Below are 18941 nucleotides of genomic sequence, written 5' to 3'. Positions count from 1 at the left end.
GGAAAGCCATCTTTACCGTGTGTGTTTTTTATTTGACTTCTGGGTATTTATACAAACAAGGGAATATTCAGGCTATATTCAGAATTGGGGAGGAGAGTCACTTTGTTAGGAGAGAAATTGCAAATATTCCGCAGCTTCTTGATGTAGTGCAACCTCATGATTGTCCCAGAGCTTGACAATAAGTCTAAAAGTATTTTTAAAATATAGTGAGTTTATATGACTTTGACTTAGTTTTAACTGATACTCTCTAAGGCACGGGTTTTGCAGTTTTCAGCGCACACAGGCAGACTACTGCCCTTGTATGAAGCCCCATTGAAATCAGCCGGGCTCTATGGGTCTGCAGCAGCCTGACTGTGCATTGTAAATTGTAAGATTGGGACCTGTCACCTAAATTTAACTTTTTTTGTCTGGAACTATTATTTCTGCAAAAATGCTGAGGGATTTTTAATGACCATACCAGGCAAGGGGAGGTAACATCTGTTTAAAGTTTTAAGGAAGTAATAAGGGAGCTGGCTCAAAGTGTGCTGTCATTCAGAACTAGAACTTTAATGTGGAAAAGGGGCAACTTTTAAAAATGATTGAGAGCAAAACTAGAGCTCTTAAGTAATCTTCACTAATATAATGCTTCACTCCCTCACAGGTCAGTAGAAACAGTAGCTAACTGCTGAGTGAGCTCCCTGAATCTATCCCTATTTTATAAATGGCCCTTTAATCTACCAAAGGTATACAAGATCCAATGGTTTAAAGCTCAAGTTAGACAAAGTCAGACTGGAAAGAAGGTGTGACTTTTTAACACTGAAGGTAATTAACCACTGGAACAATTTACCAACGGGGGGCGGGGGTGGATTCTCCATCGCTGGCCATTTTTTAAAATCAAGATGTGACGTTTTTTAAAAAGCTCTGCGGTAAGTCAGACAAGCTGTTTCTGGGAAGTGCCCGCTGGAGCTAGGTGCTTTACAAAGATGACAGGCCATGTGGACTTTACCTTTCAATGGAATGGAATGGAATGCACTGAGCATGACTGAGAGAGTTGCTGGAGCTGGGGGGGCTGGTGCACCCCCTGGCTTGAAATGGTTTCCATCATCCACAGGGTTTACAGTTTGTTTCAATGGCCCCTCAGCACACCCCTTCACCCGCCCCCGATACAAATTGTTCCAGCACCCTGATGCCTGACAAAATGCGCTGGGGGTGAGGATAATGGAAATAATCACGAGGGCTGGGGGTGAACAATTTGCACAATGGATGGTCCCTACACATTTCAAAGGCTTTTTAAAACAGATGTCTGCTCTCCCCTGTTGAGGGGCTGCAGGGCTGCCTGGGGAGTGGGGGATGAGGGCTGCTGGGGTTTGCGTGGGGGCTGCCCCAGGAGTGGGGGAGTGCTGAGGGCTGCTGGGGTTTGCACAGGGGGGTGCCCGGAGAGTCGGGGCTGCTGGGGTTTACACGAGGGGTGCCTGGGGAGTTGGGGGGGTGCTGAGGGCTGCTGGGGTTTGCACAGGGGGGTGCCCGGGGCGTGGGGGGGTGCAGAGGGCTGCTGGGGTTTGCACAGAGGGGTGCCCGGAGAGTCAGGGCTGCTGGGGTTTACACGGGGGTGCCTGGGGTGTGGGGGGCTGCCGAGGGCTGCTGGGGTTTACGCCGGGGGTGCCGAGGGCTGCTGGGGTTTGCACAGGGGGGTGCCCGGAGAGTCAGGGCTGCTGGGGTTTACACGGGGGTGCCTGGGGTGTGGGGGGCTGCCGAGGGCTGCTGGGGTTTACGCCGGGGGTGCCTGGGGAGTGGGGGGTGCCGAGGGCTGCTGGGGTTTACACGGAGGTGCCTGGGGAGTGGGGGGGTGCTGAGGGCTGCTGGGGTTTGCACAGGGGCGTGCCCGGAGAGTCAGGGCTGCTGGGGTTTGCACAGGGGGTGCCCGGGGAGTGGGGGGGGTGCCGAGGGCTGCTGGGGGTTTACACAGGGGTGCCTGGGGTGTGGGGGGGTGCCGAGGGCTGCTGGGGTTTGCACGGGGGGTGCCCGGCGAGTGGGGGGTGCCGAGGGCTGCTGGGGTTTGCACGGGGGGTGCCTGGGGAGTGGGGGGGGGTGCCGAGGGCTGCTGGGGTTTGCACCGAGGGTGCCCGGGGAGTGGGGGGCTGCTGAGGGCTGCTGGGGTTTGCACGGGGGGTGCCTGGGGAGTGGGGGGTGCTGAGGGCTGCTGGGGTTTTCACCAGGGGTGCCCGAGGAGTGGGGGGCTGCTGATGGCTGCTGGGGTTTGCACAGGGGGTGCCTGTGGAGTGGGGGGGTGGGTGCTGAGGGCTGCTGGGGTTTGCACGGGGGGGTGCCTGGGGAGTGGGGGGGGGGTGCCGAGGGCTGCTGGGGTTTGTACAGGGGCCGCCCGGAGAGTCGGGGCTGCTGGGGTTTACACAGGGCGGTGCCCGGGGAGTGGGGAGTGCCGAGGGCTGCTGGGGTTTGCACGGGGGGTGCCCGGGGAGCGGGGGGGGTGCCGAGGGCTGCTGGGGTTTACACGGGGGTGCCTGGGGTGTGGGGGGTGCTGGGGGCTGTACAGGGGCCGCCCGGAGATCACTGGGGGGAGAACATGAGGACTGGGACGATAGGAGGCAGCTGTTGCGCAGCTCTTTGAAGGGTCAGGATGTGGGTGATGGGATAAGGGGAAGGGGCTATATGGGGTGAGGGTTGCTAGGTGACGGGGTATTGGTGCTCCTCTTCCCGGAAGTGACGTTGGGAGCGGGCGCCGGATGGGCGGGACTCGCGGGGATGACGGCGGCCGGGCGGTGACGGGACCTTGACGATGGGCCGGCGGGAGCGAGGTGAGACCCCCGGCAGCCCCGCTCCCCGTGAGCTCCCGCCAGTCCCCCCCTCCCCCTCGGCCCCACTCCCCGTGAGGGCCCGTCAGTCCTCCCCGCCCCCATTCCCCCCCCCCGGCGGCCCCACTCCCTGTGAGCTCCCGCCAGTTCCCCCTCCCCCGCGGCCCCGCTCCCCGTGAGGGCCCGTCAGTCCCCCCCGCCCCCATTCCCCCCCCCCGGCGGCCCCACTCCCTGTGAGCTCCCGCCAGTCCCGTCCCCCCGCGGCCCCGCTCCCCTGTCTTCCTTGAGTGCTCCAGCAGCACCTCGGTTTTGCGGTGACCCCACTGACTGTTGGCAGGCTTCCTGCTGTGGGTGTGCTGAAGAAGGATTTTGGGTGTTAGTTTTTGTGTCTCCTGCTAGTTGCTCTTCAGATTCTTTCTGCATTTTCTGCCTTTGTAAGCTCTGATCTCCCTGAACTTTTCAGTCACCATCCTGGTCAGGTGGTATGTACCTGCTGCTATAGTCCTGTTATTCAAGCATGGGATTTCTATCCACAGACATTCTGTGGTACAGTTTGGTTCATTTAAGATTTTTATGTATCAGAGGGTAGCCGTGTTAGTCTGGATCTGTAAAAGCAGCAAAGAATCCTGTGGCACCTTATAGACTAACAGATGTTTTGGAGCATGAGCTTTCGTGGGTGAATACCCACTTCCTCAGATGCATGACATTCACCCACGAAAGCTCATGCTCCAAAACATCTGTTAGTCTATAAGGTGCCACAGGATTCTTTGCTGCTTTTAAGATTTTTATTTTACTTGATTCTATGCTTTCTTTCCCATGTAGTGCCACTCCCTCACCAGCCCAACGTGTCTTTCCATATATTTTGTACTACTGTGTCTCCGTGATTATCCTCATTCCACCAGGTTTCCATGATGCCTATCGTATCAATAACCTCCCAGCAAGTATCTCTTAACATAGGTGTTGTTTTTTTTTAATGTCTGCTTCGCTTGGCTACAGATCTGGACAGTGCCTTGTGCTGTCTGTATATTTCTTCTTGATGGACCTTAACTGATCAAGGTGTAGATAAATTTATATTTTAATTTTTGTGACTCTGTTTTCAGATAAGAAAAAATCTAAGAAACGTCATTACGATGATGACGATGATGATGAAGACGAAACTCCTGGTAGAGAGTCTCAGGAAGCTGTTCCATCTGCAGCAGGCAAGCAAGTGGAAGAGTCTGGGATCAAAGTGGATGAGTATGGAGCAAAAGACTACAGACTCCAGATGCTTTTAAAGGTTGATCATTCCTCACGTCCACTCTGGGTGGTAAGTTCCATCAAACAGCTTTGTAAAAGACTTGATTTGTTTGTGGCAAATAACAAAGGATAATGAAATGTTGTACTGTGCAGTGGCTTAGGTGTGAGTTTGAATTAGATAGGCTTAGAAAGGGACACTGTGAGGAAGAAAATTTTGCTTAAGACCCAGCAATACGGACTGATGCTGTGGAAAACATAGGCAGTGAGACAGTTTCTGCCCTAGATTGCTAACAGACATAGGACAAGATGCACTGGAGATCTAGAGGAGAGATTCATGTTTTCTAGACAAATGCCTTTCTCTGTAATATGGTACAAATGAGGTTTGAGGTAAGAAGTTGAAACTGGAAGGCCCCTTCAATATTTTTTCCCCAGAGAAATGCTGGGAATACAGGAGGATTCGTAGCCATTACAAAATATGCTTTGCTTACTGCAGTCTAGTAGAGAAACATGGTGGGGTGGGGGGGAACATATTGTGTGTCTGCGGGTAGATAGAAACCTTGGTGTGAGTTTGCCTGTATAAAACCTTCTGAGCAAACTTTAAAGTTTGATACAGTCCTAGTTTAGAATGGCATGAGACAGTGTGTGTGTAGGGGGATGTCATTTCAGGGATCTGTAGAGTGAATCCTATAGAAAACTTCTGAAGTAGGTAGAATTAAGGAGTTGATAATGTCACTTTGTGGGTAAGTCTACACTACAGAATTACTCCGATTAAACAGATTGTATTGTGATACAGCATGGCCAGAGGGCAGCAGGAGAGTGTTAGCATGGAGCATTATTCCCTGCAAGGGGAAGAAGGTTTGCTGTAGATTAACTAGAGCACCTGAAGCCAATTAGAGCACCTGCAGTCAGTCATGTGATTAAAAACCCCTGCTTCAGTCAGACAGTGGGGGGAGTTGGAGCAGGAAGGTTTGGTTGGAGCAGTTTGAAGGAGTTGGAGAAGAGAACAGTTTTGAAGAGAGGCAAAAGGAAAGTTTGGAGGAGTGCTGCGGTGGGCTGAGAAATCCAAAAGAAACCCTAGGTAAGGGGCACCTGGCTGTGTAAAAGGAAGGCAAGAAGCCCCTTCCCAAGCTGAAGGGCAGGAGAGGGAAGTAGTCCAGGGGAAGGAACCGCTTGTTCAAGTGGTTCACCATAAACCTCAGGGCCCCTGGGTTGGGACCTGGAGAAGAGGGCGGGCCCAGGCCCCTCCCTCTCCACTCCCTTCCTCAAGGACACTAGTGGGGTAATTAAAATACCGGTTCAGAGACAAGCAATGGCACCCTGAAACCTTCACCAAAGAAGAGAGAGCGCGAGACCCAGTATAACAGTACCGGCAATTTGCCACAGTATGAAGTCGAGTGCACGTGGCCACACTAAGCACATTAATTCGACGGTGTGCGTCCATGTACCGAGGCTAGTGTCGATTTCCGGAGCGTTGCACTGTGGGTAGCTATCCCATAGTTCCCACGGTCTCCACCACCCATTGGAATTCTGGGTTGAGATCCCAGTGCCTGATGGGGCAAAAAACATTGTCGTGGGTGGTTCTGGGTACAGCCTCACCCCTCCCTCCGTGCAAGTAGCAGACAACTGTTTCGTGCCTTTTTCCCTCGGTGAACTGTGCAGACACCATAGCACAGCAAGCATGGACCCTGCACAGCTCAAGACAGCAATCAGGGATGTTGTAAACACTTCTCCCATTCTTGTGCAATCAGTGCTGAACCAGGACCTGCAAAACCAGTCGAGGAGGAGGAGGCGGCTACGGCAGCGCTGCAACGAGAGTGATGAGGACATAGACACAGAATTCTCTCAAAACGCAGGACCCTGCGCTTTGGAGATCATGCTGGTAATGGGGCAGGTTCTAGCCATTGAATGCCGATTTTTGGGCCCAGGAAACAAGCACAGACTGGTGAGACTGCATAGCGTTGCAGGTGTGGGACGATTCCCAGTGCCTGCAAAACTTTCACATGTGTAAGGGCATTTCCATGGAACTTTGTGACTTGCTTTCCCCTGCCCTGAAATGCCAGAATACCAAGATGAGAGCAGCTCTCACAGTGGAGAAGTGAGTGGTGATAGCCCTCTGGAAGCTTGCAATGCCAGACAGCTACCTGTCAGTTGGGAATCAATTTGGAGTGGGCGAATCTACTGTGGGGGCTGCTGTGATGCAAGTAGCCAAAGCAATCATTAAGCTGCTGCTACAAAAGGTTGTGACTCTGGGAAATGTGCAGATCATAGTGGATGGCTTTGCTGCAATGTTATTCCCTATGGTGGTGGGGCAATAGATGGAACACACATCTCTATCTTGGCACTGGAGCACCAGGGCACTCAGTACATAAACCAGAAGGGATACTTTTCCATGGTGCTGCAAGCACTGGTGGATCACAAGGAACATTTCACCAACATCCACGTGGGATGGCCAGGAAGGGTTCATGATGCTCATGTCTTCAGGAACGTTACTCTGTTTAAATGGCTGCAGCAAGGGAATTACTTTCCAGATCAGAAAATAACAGTTGGGGATGTTGAAATGCCTGTAGTTATCCTGGGGGACCCAGCCTATCCCTTGATGCCATGGCTCACGAAGCCATACACAGGCAGCCTGGACAGTGGTCAGGAGCTGTTCAACTACAGGCTGAGCAAGTGCAGAATGGTGGTAGAATGTGCATTTGGCCGTTTAAAGGCTCGCTGGAGAACGTTACTCGCTCACTCAGACCTCAGCCAAACCAATGTCCCCATTGTTATTGCTGCTTGCTCCACAATCTCTGTGAGAGTAAGGGGGAGACCTTTATGGCGCGGTGGGAGGCTGAGGCAAATCACCTGGCCGCTGATTACGTGCAGCCACACACCAGGGTGATTAGAAGAGCACACCAGGAAGTGGTGTGCATCAGAGAAGCTTTAAAAACCAGTTTCATCATGGGCCAGGGAGCGGTGTGACTGTTGTTTGTTTCTCCTTGATGAACCCCCGGCCCCACTTGATTGACTCATTCCCTGTAAGCCACCCACCCTCCGCCTTCAATTACCGCTTGCTTCCTAAGGAAATAAAGTCACTCTCGTTTAAAAATCATGTATTCTTTATTAATTAATTATAAAAAGAGGGAGAGAACTGACAAGGTAGCCTGGGTGCGGTTTTGGAGGAGGATAGGAGGGAAGGAAAAGGCCACTACAAAAATTTCAAAATAATGACAGCCTTTTGATTGGACTGTCCACTGAGGTGGGATGTGCGAGTGCATGGGAGCCTCCCCCCACACGTTCTTATTTGTCTGGTGGGTGAGGAGGCTAAGGAACATGGTGAGGGGGGAGTGGCACTCTGTGATCCTGATGCTGTTCCTGAAGCTCCACCAGACGCTAGAGCATGTTGGTTTGATCACGCAGCAGCCGCAGCGTTGCATCATGCCTCCTCTGATCTTCCTGCTGCCACCTCTCATCTCAAGCATCCCTCCTCTCCTCACATTGGTCCGTCCTCTCCTCACATTCACTGGCATCTTTCCTGTACTTTTATACTACGTCCTTCCACTCATTCAGATGAACTCTTTCATTGTGGGTCACTTCTATGATTTCCAAGAACATTTCGTCTCGTGTCTTTTTTTCCACCGCCTTATCTGAGAGAGCCTTTGGGACAGAGGAGGGAGACTTGAAAAATTTGCAGCTGCAGGAGGGAGGGGAAAAAAGAGAGAAGTATTTTAAAAGATACATTTTACAGAACAATGGTTATACTCTTTCATGGTGTACAACACTATTCACCTTACACAGCACATGTGATCTCACTACAAGGTCGCATTTTGCATCTTAATATTGAGTGCCTGCGGCTTTGGTGTTAGAGATCACAGACGCAGGTCTGGGCATCAGAATTCGGCTTGCATGCAGCCATGGTAAGCCATTGTTTTTCGGCTTTTGCAGCCTTCATATATCCAGCGCCCACCTTTCCCAAATAGCAAGCAAAGCCCATTGAGTGCTGCTTCTTTCCTGTTAGCGTGCAGCACCAGAACCGCCCCCATCCAATTCTCTGGGATGATCGCTTTACCCCTCCCTCCACTGTGTGGCTGGTATCATGGAAGATCGCTGCTAGCCACCCTCCCCCCCACCGCGTGGCTGGTAGCAGGGAAGATCCCAGCTAGCCAAACGCAAAAAAGCTCAGCGCCAGTCACCCCCCTCCTCCCCCTGCTTGGCTAAATGCAGGGAAAGATTTCTTTTAAGCCACAGACAAACAGCCCAACCATCTCTGTCCCCTTAATTAAATTCCTGAATTTCAACCAGGTTACCATGAACGATATCATTCTCCTGAGAATAACACAGTGAGATAAAGAATGGATGTTGTTTGAAAGCCAGCAAACACCGGGACCATAAGCAGCTACGCTTTGTCATGCAATGATATCAGATTACTTGCTACATGCATGGCGTGGTCAAGTGTCCTACCATGGAGGACGGAATAAGGCTGCCCTGCCCAGAAACCTTCTGCAAAGGCTTTTGGAATACCTCCAGGAGAGCTTCATGGAGATGTCCCTGGAGGATTTCCGCTCCGTCCCCAGACATGTTACTGGAAAAGTCTGTTAACTTTACTGGCAGCGAATGCATCCCAAGTCCTCAGGGCAAATTAATCATTAAAAAACACTTGCTTTTAAACCATGTTTTATATTTACAAAGGTACATTCACCAGAGGTCCCTTCCATGGCTTCATTGTCTGGGATAGTGGCTTGGGAGGGCTGGGAGGGTAATTCCGTCAGGGTGAGAAAAAGCTCCTGGCTGTTGAGGAGAACGGAGTGCTGTGTGCTCTCTGCAAGCTCGTCATCCTTTTCCTCCTCCTCCTCCTCATCTTCCCTGTCCACAGAATCCTCAGGCATGGCTGAGATTACCACCCCCACCTCGGAATCCATGGACAGGGGTGGGGTAGTGGTGGCGGACCCCCCTAGAATTGCATGCAGTTCAGCGTAGAAGCGGCATGTTTTTGGCTCTGCCCCGGACCTTCCGTTTGCTTCTTTGGTTTTCTGGTAGGCTTGTCTGAGCTCCTTAACGTTCACATGGCACTGCACTGAGTCCCTGGTGTGGCCTCTCTGCATCATGTCCTTGGAAATTTTTTCAAATGTTTTTTCATTTCTTCTTTTGGAACGGAGTTCTGTTAGCACGGAATCCTCTCCCTATACAGCTATCAGATCCAGTACCTCCTGTGCAGTCCATGCTGGAGCTCTTTTTCGATTCTCAGGAGACTGCATTGTTACCTGTGCTGATGAGCTCTGCGTGGTCACCTGTGCTGGTGAGCTCTCCATGCTGGCCAAACAGGAAATGAAATTCAAAAGTTTGCGGGGCTTTTCCTGTCTACCTGGCCAGTGCATTCGAGTTCAGATGGCTTTCCATAGCGGTCACAATGGTGCACGGTGGGATACCGCCCAGAGGCCAATACCGTCTATTTGCGGCCACGCTAACCCTAATCCAACATGGCTATACCTATTTTCAGCACTACTCCCCTCGTTGGGGAGGAGTACAGAAATCGATTTTGAGACGGGTGCAGGGTTAAATCGGTTTAATGCTGCTAAATTTGGTATAAACGCGTAGTGTAGACCAGGCCTAACAGAAGGTATGGGTGAAGCATGGCAGCATTCTGGAAGAGTCTGTGCTTTTCAGTGTAAATGAGAGAAGAAACAAATCAAGTTAAGATAATAGAAGCAAATAAAATGTGATTTTTTTTTAAGTGACACAGTAATTTGATTCCCTATATTGGAATAAAGCAGAATTAGCATAGTATAGTCATACCCTGCCTCTGGCAGCAGCTTGTTTCTTCTGTGTAAAGGGGAACACAAAGAAATATGACCAATTTCGGTTAGTTGTGCAAGGGTATATGGTGGGACAACCTTCCAACCAACTCTTGCAAGCCATCTGTTTATGCCCTGAAACATCAAGTTTGTTTTCCTCAATAAGAATGTATTAATGGCCATAATGGCTCAGACAAATGGTCCATTTAGCCCAGTATCCTGTCTTCCATCAGTGGCCGGTGCCAGATGCTTCAGAGGGAATGAACAGAACAGGGCAATTTATCAAGTAAGCCATCCCCTGTCATGCAGTCCAAGCTCCTGGCAGTCAGGGGTTTCAGGACATCCAGAGCATGGAGTTGCCTCCATGACCATCTTCGCTAATAGCCATTGATGGACCTGTCCTCCATTAACTTATTTAATTCTCTGTTGAATCCAGTTATGATTTTTGGGTTTCACAGTGTTTTATGGCACAGGTTGACTGTGTGTTGTGTGAAGAAGTACTTTCTTGCATTTGTTTTAAACCTGCTGCCTATTAATTTCATTATGTGACACCTGGTTCTTGTATAATGTGAAGGTGTAAATAACACATCCTTATTTCCTTTATCCACACCATTCATGATTTTGTAGATCTGTTTTCTGTGCCCCATCAGTCATCTCTTTTCTACGCTGAACGATCCCTGTCTTTTTAAATCTCTCCTCATACACAAGGTGTTCCATACCTCTAATCATTTTTTTTGGTCTTTTCCCATCCTAATATATCTTTTGTGACATGGGGCGACCAGAACTGCACCTAGAATTCAAGGTGTGAGCGCACCCTAGATTTATATAGTGGTATTATGATATTTTATCATCTGTCCCTTTCCTTATGGTTCCTAATGTTCTATTAGCTTCTTTGACTGCCGCTGAATGTTGAGCAGATGTTTTCAGAGAACTATCCAAAATCTCTTGGGTAGTAACAGCTAATTTTTGGCCCAGTCATTTTGCATGTATAGTTGGGATTATGTTTTTTATTGTGTCTCACTTTGCATTTATCAACACTGAATTTCATCTGCCATTTTGTCACCCAGTCATCTAGTTTAGTGAGATCCTTTTGTAACCCTTTGCAGTCTGCTTTGGATTTAACTATATTGTATAATTTTGTATCATCTTCAAACATTGCCTCCTTGCTGTTGACCCCTTTTTCTAGATCATTGAATATGTTGAATGGCACTGGTCCCAATACAGATTCTTTGGGGACCACTTGCTGTTTACTTCTCTACACTGTGAAAACTGATGATTTAGTCCTACCCTTGGTTTCCTATCTTTCAACTGGTTACAGATCCGTGAGAGGACCATCTTTCTTATCCCATGAGTCCGTCTGTATTGCTGTTATGGTTCAGAACTTTGATTAGCATAGAGACTCCTCCCAAAGAGTTAGTGTGTGATCTTATCAGAAAATTAATATCAGACTGAAAAAACCTCATCAGTTCTAGTCATGTTTACACTTGAATGCATTAAGAACACACTGACAAATTAATATCTGGTCATTCGCAGAAAATCAGTTGAAAGTAGCTTCTGGTACTATACCTATCTCTGAGTCCCCTGTCCCCCCTGAATTTTTGTGGTTTTACAGCCTAGGGTGAATTGATGTAAGTCGACACAATTTAAATCAGCAAGCAGGAAACCTTGATTTAAATCATCGATTTTAATAGTGTTTTTTGCATTTGTACGTTTTAGTTATTTTCCTAAAGAAAAGTTTATTTTTATTGGTTGGTAACGGTATTGATTTGCAACTAATATAGCCTTTCCACTGCACTTGGTGCTTCTTGTTGCTATCCAGGATACACTGTATCTATACACATTTATTTAAGCAGTTATACAGCTTAACTTGCATGTGTTAACATTCTCAGTTTTAATTTTTGTATTATGTTAAGAAATGGTGAATGATGCATTTCTTATTTAGTAGACAATTAACTTTTTACTTGTGGTTTGTGTCAAGCTCTATTTGGATGGAAATTCAAATTCAATTAAAAAAGACCAAAACAACATTTTATGTTGTTTTATTAAATTAAACTACTTTAAATGTGCTGGATACATAGGAAAAAAGTTTCTCAAAACAGATTTTATTTTAAAAACTGATTTATTAGCAAAGGAACTATGATTTGTAGTTAGCAAATTGAACGGATTGTTTCTGGTCAGTATGTCCTTCAAGCCTTTAGAACTAGTAGACCTCAGCCCAGGTTTTATTCATAGACTGGAAAGGGATAACAAGCGCTCTTGCTTTTTCAGCTCCCATTGGTTTCTTAATTTTGAAAGAACTAGTCATTGAACTGAACTCGTTGAATAAACTGAAATGAAGAAAATATTCAGTCTGCTACTGCTGTCTAAAACTGGTTTAACACTTCAGCAAACTGTGGTACCAGATGCTTAGCCAATGACTTACACCAAGTTCAGTGGCTGGATTTTCTTTAAAAGTTGGCAGCAAACATGTTTGTTGTGTTTTGTTAAATGATTTTAACAGTTTATGATAGGTTTAGGCCTTAACATAAATTGCCAGTTTTAAATATAATTTTAAATAGGTTTGTTGTTTTAACAATGAACCTGTATTTAATTTTAAAAGATCTGACTTCTTAAATTATCAGATTTATTCACCGTTACAGCCACGTTTCTATTTGTAAACAGCTTTTTTCTCTCACTTGGTGGTCTGTGATGGGGAAATTGGTAATAGTGAAACTGATTAGATGAAGCTCAAGGTGGCCTCGAGTTTTTTGCTGACTTTTTTTTTTGTTTGCATCTTGAATGTAAGATTAGTTTTCTTCCATATGTGGCTCTCACAAGGAGACAGCAGCACTTTTTTGATGTCCCATGATGTACTGTCAGTTAAATAACAATGGTCTCTTTGCATAGTTGTCCTTAATCCTAGTAGTAGAGAGGTCTTTCTACCTGTGTCTCACAACCTCATTATTTCTTTAACATATTTTTCCTTTGTTGTCTTATAGGCTCCTGATGGCCATGTTTTCCTGGAAGCCTTTTCTCCTGTTTACAAATATGCTCAGGATTTTCTGGTTGCTATTGCTGAACCTGTGTGCAGGCCAACCCATATACACGAATACAAACTCACTGCTTACTCGCTTTATGCTGCTGTCAGTGTTGGTTTACAAACAAGTGACATCACTGAATATTTGCAAAAGCTGAGCAAGACTGGTGTCCCAGATGGAATAATTCAGTTTATCAAGGTAAGACCATTTCAGTGGAGAGTCATTCTCCGTTGTCTTTTCATGTCTCTAATACTCCTGTTCTCTTCTATTGCTCTGTTTCAGAATTCAAGGAAGCACGCTGTTCATCCTATCTTCTTCCTTTACCCTTAGGATAGTGTCAGAAACATAGCTTTCAGGCTGTGACAGATTGGAACTGGACATAAAAATTGCATTTTTCTGATTTGATTTCTCCATGCAACATGTATGCATGTCCTAAATACTGAAAATACCTTATAAATAGGTTTGACCCACAAACAGAAAATTTCATGTAAAGGTCTGATCTTGTAACCATTGTTCATGTAAATAATTTAATTGGCATCAGTAAGTGCTGCAGCATGTGACCCTAAATCTGGAATCACCCTTGCTATATGCATTAAAACTTCGCATTATCAAAAGGTACAAACCTGCACTATTGAACAGTGTCTGAGTTGCTTAAGGTTGGTTTTTTGTTTTGTTTTTTTTGCATTTTATAGTAAGTTAATGCATAGTTGAGATTGCTCTATTAAAATCAAAGTCAGAAATGCCAAAGTCAAGGTTCCAGCAGATCTATTAACACACTTGTGTTGTACATCCTGTATGTTTTTTGGAGTGTGTGTTTTATATTAACAGAAATATAGTAGTCTACACATTTAACCATAAAAGTGGTTTTTTAATCAGGAATTAGGAACTAAGTCTTTTTGATAGTAAGTGTTCCATAGAATATACAAGCTGTGCAGTGTGGCAGAGTTAACATTGCTATAAGAATCTAATTTTAACTGAGCAATCATAGCTTTGCGTTAATGAAACATGTTGTAGTAGTTGTTGCATAATAATGGAAGTTAATATACATTGGTTGGTGAGAGGCCGTTCTCTGAAAATGATAAAAATGTAATTTCTTTTAAGCCAAGAAAAGCACATGCTCCTTAGTGAGGATTATGCCTTTCAACCTTAGCAAGTAGCAAGGACTGTCTTCTTGTTCTGTTTTTGGATAACATCTAGCGCAGCAGGGTCCTTGTCCTTGAATTGTATTCCTCGGTGCTATGATAATGCAAATAAAAACTATTGTGGGCATTGCCAGGCACCTGCTGTAACCATTCTTGTTATCAGCAAATAGGCATAACCTGTCTGGGTCCTCCAGATCTCTCTGGTTATGGATTGTGAGAGTGTAGAAGCGTGTGAAAGACATCATGGCATAGCCTTAAATATTTGTGAACAAGCTGCTTTTTGGACAGATATTACCAAAGATTCCAGACCTGACAATGGGACTGTTGTCCTGGAGTCTCTGCCACTATATTGTGGGATAGATGAGTTCCCATCTCTTCTGTATCCAGAGGAGGAATTGCTCAGATTTTTCAAAGCGTCCAGGTCTTAATGGTAACTAAGACAGGTGTGTAATTTTTTTTGTTGTTTTTTTGAGGGATTTTTTGAGTAATCCATAATAGACTGTGAAATTTCTTGAAGACCTCTCGTCTTTGATATCCATCAATTTTGCAGGAGCAGCTCTCAGCAATCCTGTGTGTGTAGAGTTTGACTGATTTCAGTTCTCCTGTATACTTCCATTTGTTCTGACTCTTATTGATCCTGTACTAGTCTTGGTGAAACATTCTGGTTACACAGCCAGGGATGTATATATGTATTTCTGTATACACACAAAGATGTACTGTCACTAAATCAGCCACTGCTTTATTATGCTGAATCTGAATTGCTTGTTCCTAATGGATGTTCTTGTCTGTTTGTAGCTGTGTACTGTCAGCTATGGAAAGGTAAAGCTAGTGCTGAAACACAACAGGTAAGCAGCTTTTCTCTTTTATTTTGGGGGGGGTGGGGTGGGAGGCATATCAGTTTTTTTTAATCCTGCTTGCAATGATTTAATATAGTAGTTACTTGCTTTAAGTTTGACTGTGCTGTGTTCACTCTAGTGGTGGTCATTGTGTTAGCATGGGTATGCTTTGTTTCTTTTAGAGTCGTCAGACCAAAAGCGCTGATTTACATTAATTGATTGGTTAATCTATCGTCCCAGACTGCTGAGCTGACAATGTTTATTTTACCGCGGTAGATTGTTTTACTGTGGGAAGCAGCGTGGGCCGCAGGGACGTGCTGACTACCGCTTCCTGCAGCTCCCATTGGCCACGAAGGGTGAACTGTGGCCACTGGGAGCTGCAGGCGGCTGTGCAAATGTAAACAAACTGTCTGGCTGCCCGCCAGCTGATTACACTGATGAGCCGGGCTGCAGGTTGCCCACCACTGGGCTAGATGATCTAAATGGTCCCTTTTAGCCTTCAAATCTATTCTCTATCCTACATATGAGGAAACCAAGGGTCAGAGGGGAAGTGACATGCCTGAGATGCCACAACATGTTAGTGGCTGAGCCAGGAATAGAACCCAGGGCTCCTGACTCCCAGTGCCCTGTCCCTGTTGCCTCCCTTTTAACCTGCCCCTTTGGGTAAAACAGAGATCCGCCAACCTGTGGAACTCTTTTCCAGAGGATATTGTGTAGGCCAAGACTATAACAGGATTCAAAAAAGAACTAGATAAATTCATGCAGGGTAGGTCCATCAATGGCTATTAGCCAGGATGAGTAAGGATGGTGTCCCTAGCCTGTTTGGCAGAAGCTGGGAATGGGCGACGGGGATGGATCGCTCGATGATTGTCTGTTCTGTTCATTCCTTCTGGGGCACCTGGCATTGGCCACTGTTGGAAGACCGGATACATGGTTAGATGGACCTTTGGTCTGACCCAGTGTGGCCGTTCTTATGTTCAATACCAGCAAACTCTTTATAGCAGTTTTAGGAGGCCTCCCTGAACGACCTTCTGCTTCTCCAGTTCAAACTTTTTTCAGCTTCTGTAGGCTCAAATTTTAACAAGACTCTCTAACGAGCATCTTTATTGGCAAGCTTCAAGGGGAAGAAATACTTCTAGGGGTCGTAGCGTAAGGTTTTCATAGCTTCTGCTTTAATACTAAGGGCTCAGGCAGCTCACCTCGTGTACTCAGATTCCTTTCCTGGCCCCACCCCAATTAGGCTTCAAAAGAATTGTCTCCTTTTAGAGATGGGCTGTGAATTGGGGAGATTTTCAAGGTTATCTAAATGGTGCTTTTGAAGTCTTTCTAAGTCTTATCTAATTTTTTTAATGGATTATTCAAGCAAGGGAATCTTTAGCATCTAAATATTTGATGTGAGGGTATCTGTGAGAAGTTCTTTGCAGTAGCAACAATTGTTTTAACCTTCACACACACACACACACACAAGCGATGGCAGAGATGCTAGAGTTTGAGTGACTCCATCTGGAATCACTGTCAGGTAGATTGAAACGTCAATGCCAGTGTTCTGGTGGGTGCTCAGACACATTATCTCATTGGCATAACGTGCTTTAAACTTGTTGGGAGCTGCTTGTATAGTTCTTGTTTGTTCTTTCCATCTAGGTATTTTGTCGAAAGCACCCACCCTGAAGTCATCCAGCAGCTTCTTCAGGACCAGGTCATCAGAGAGTGTCGGCTGAGAAACGCTGAGGGAGAAGAAACAGAGCTCATCACGGAGACATTCACGAGTAAATCAGCAGTACGTTGGGATCGAGGGTCACCATCTAAAATGCTGGATTCCCCTTTGTGAGGCTGTACATGCTGTTGATTATCTGCAGTGGTGATCATTGCATGCTTCCTTCTGTTGTAAATGTTGCAAGTGCTCTGTGCTTCATCAGTGAACCATTGCTCAGTGAGAATCTCTAATGGCTTCTGTTAAATTCCTGTTTCAGATTTCAAAATCCAGTGACGGAGGTCCTTCAACATCACAAGGGACAGATGCTCAGAATAAATCGGATGTCCCAGCTGATTTATTTGAGTTTTACGAGCAGATGGACAAAGATGAGGAGGAGGAGGAAGAAACACAGACTGTATCTTTTGAAGTCAAGCAGGTAAATATCTGTTAACCCCTTGGTATCCGTGGTCCTAGTGAGTCCCACAGCAGGCAATTGGAGATGGGATTGCTAAATATCATATTCTAAGGCTTTTCTAGCAGGGGAGCCCTCTGAGCCACAAAGATTTCTTCTCTCACTTCTGAAAGTCCCACATCAGATTCTTCCTCTCCAGCCTGATGGGAGGGACTAGACACTACTCCTTCCCTGGCTGCTGCATGAGCGCTGTTGGCAGGCTACAGGGCAGTTGGTAGGGCATATGGCAGGCTCCCTTTCTGCAGGATTGAATGTGCTAGCTCTGTGTTAGGTGCCTCGTAGACTATTACATTGACCAAACCTTAGTGAGGTAATTACTTGAAAATATTAATATAGTGTGAAGGCAGATCCTAAATCCACCTGGATGCTTTGTGTGACTTCACATCTCCTTCCAGCCCCAGCAGCTTCTGGCAACTGTGAGACTGTCCTTAAATTTACCTTGTTGGCTCTTGCTGAATAGTGTAGGTTAATGTTGCTTGCATGCATACCCCATATGTTTGAGGAGCTTGTTAAGATCTTGTGGACTTTCCTTTGGTACTCGTTGTAATTTCTGAGCACGTCACAAATACTAGTGAATTTGGCTATGATTTTCAGAGGAGCCTATGGAAGTTAAAAGGGAGTTGCGTGCTTAACTCCCTTGGGCACATTTGAAAATCCCAACCTCAATCCTCAAAAGAACCAATTGTGTGTGATGTAGAGATCGTTGTTTGTTTCCCTTCGTGCAGATGGAGAGCTGAGGTCCCTGGAGCTTAAGCGACTTGCTGAAGTACAGAGTTCATGAGTTCCACTCTAGTGCCTTAGCTACAATACCATTCTTACTCCTTATGCAAACCTGGCCTATGTAAAGAGATTCACTGTTCTTGTTTGCAGGTGTGGAACCTTTAATGTTATTGCTTGTGTTAGGCTCATTTCTGTTCGTCAAGGGCCTTCCCCATCCCAGGAGCGTGTAAATAGTGAGGTGTGAGATCATGCAGGGGTTTGAATCAGGTTTTGTTGGGTTTCTTGCAGTGTTTTGTGTAAATCTCTTGGATTATAAAATCTTTGGACAAAGATGCTTTTTATATTTCTGTCATGTACAGAATGGAGCATATCGGTGCTTAACAGGTAGCAGGTGCTGTATATGAATTGACTGTATTAGATCAGATTTACTTGCGAGGCTTTTTTGTGAAGTTTCTATAGTTTTATCGCAGACTTAGCAAATCTTTTGTTGTCTTATTGGAAACCTAAAGAAAATCGGCAGGCTATTCGGGTCATTTTTTCAATGTCTCAGATAGCAATTAAAAGCAACATGCTGTTGTGGCAGAGTAACTGTTACAGGGGAGCAAAGATATCTCAGTTGCCAGATGTGTAGCTTTTGTGGCTCTTCAATTAAAAACAGTGATCAGATATGCTGTATTTTGAATTTTTTGTGTTTTGAAGAAGGGATTTGTCAATAATCCTATAAAGGACATTATCAAGCGCTTTCCCTACAGAATGACACTCTTTCATCCATTTGAATATCTCACTTTTTTCTGTTTGTCAATAATTCCTCCCTTTGTATACAATAATACTTAAATTGTTCTGTTTTCTGCTTTGATCATCAGCAAAATTCTGGGAATAGGTTTTAACTCCTGCTGTTACAGAGCAAGCAAAGGGTGTAAAAGAACAATTAACTTTGCCTTGCCTTGATACAGCTCGTATATATAAACTGGCGATTTTAAAAAAAAATCCTCAGCAGGTTTCAGAAATTGAGAATGTGCTGTTAGAAGCTTTGTTTCCTTTCCAGGAAATGATTGAAGAGCTTCAGAAGCGTTGCATCCACTTGGAGTACCCCTTGCTGGCAGAGTATGACTTCAGAAATGATTCAGTGAATCCTGACATTAATATAGACCTGAAGCCCACAGCTGTTCTCAGACCTTACCAGGAGAAAAGTCTAAGGAAGATGTTTGGGAATGGGCGTGCTAGATCTGGTGTTATTGTCCTGCCATGTGGTAAGTAGTTGG

The 18941-nt window shown here is 45.9% G+C and overlaps 1 protein-coding gene across 2 annotated transcripts in view; it reads left to right on the top strand.

The window, feature by feature from the left end:
* Positions 1-2724: 2724 nt before the first annotated feature.
* ERCC3 (ERCC excision repair 3, TFIIH core complex helicase subunit) overlaps positions 2725-18941 on the top strand; it is a 49799-nt gene continuing 33582 nt past the window's right edge. For both annotated transcript variants that reach the window (XM_030579797.1, XM_030579796.1), the window contains exons 1-7: positions 2725-2792; positions 3890-4095; positions 12778-13014; positions 14754-14803; positions 16436-16571; positions 16765-16923; positions 18725-18929. In XM_030579797.1, the coding sequence (XP_030435657.1) occupies positions 2774-2792; positions 3890-4095; positions 12778-13014; positions 14754-14803; positions 16436-16571; positions 16765-16923; positions 18725-18929 (1012 nt within the window). In that variant the 5' untranslated portion in view covers positions 2725-2773. The remainder of the gene's footprint in view (positions 2793-3889; positions 4096-12777; positions 13015-14753; positions 14804-16435; positions 16572-16764; positions 16924-18724; positions 18930-18941) is intronic.

This window comes from Gopherus evgoodei, chromosome 11, assembly GCF_007399415.2.
Source record: "Gopherus evgoodei ecotype Sinaloan lineage chromosome 11, rGopEvg1_v1.p, whole genome shotgun sequence".
In the NCBI taxonomy this organism is placed as follows: Eukaryota; Metazoa; Chordata; order Testudines; family Testudinidae; genus Gopherus; species Gopherus evgoodei.
This window is presented reverse-complemented; position numbering and strand designations above follow the sequence as displayed.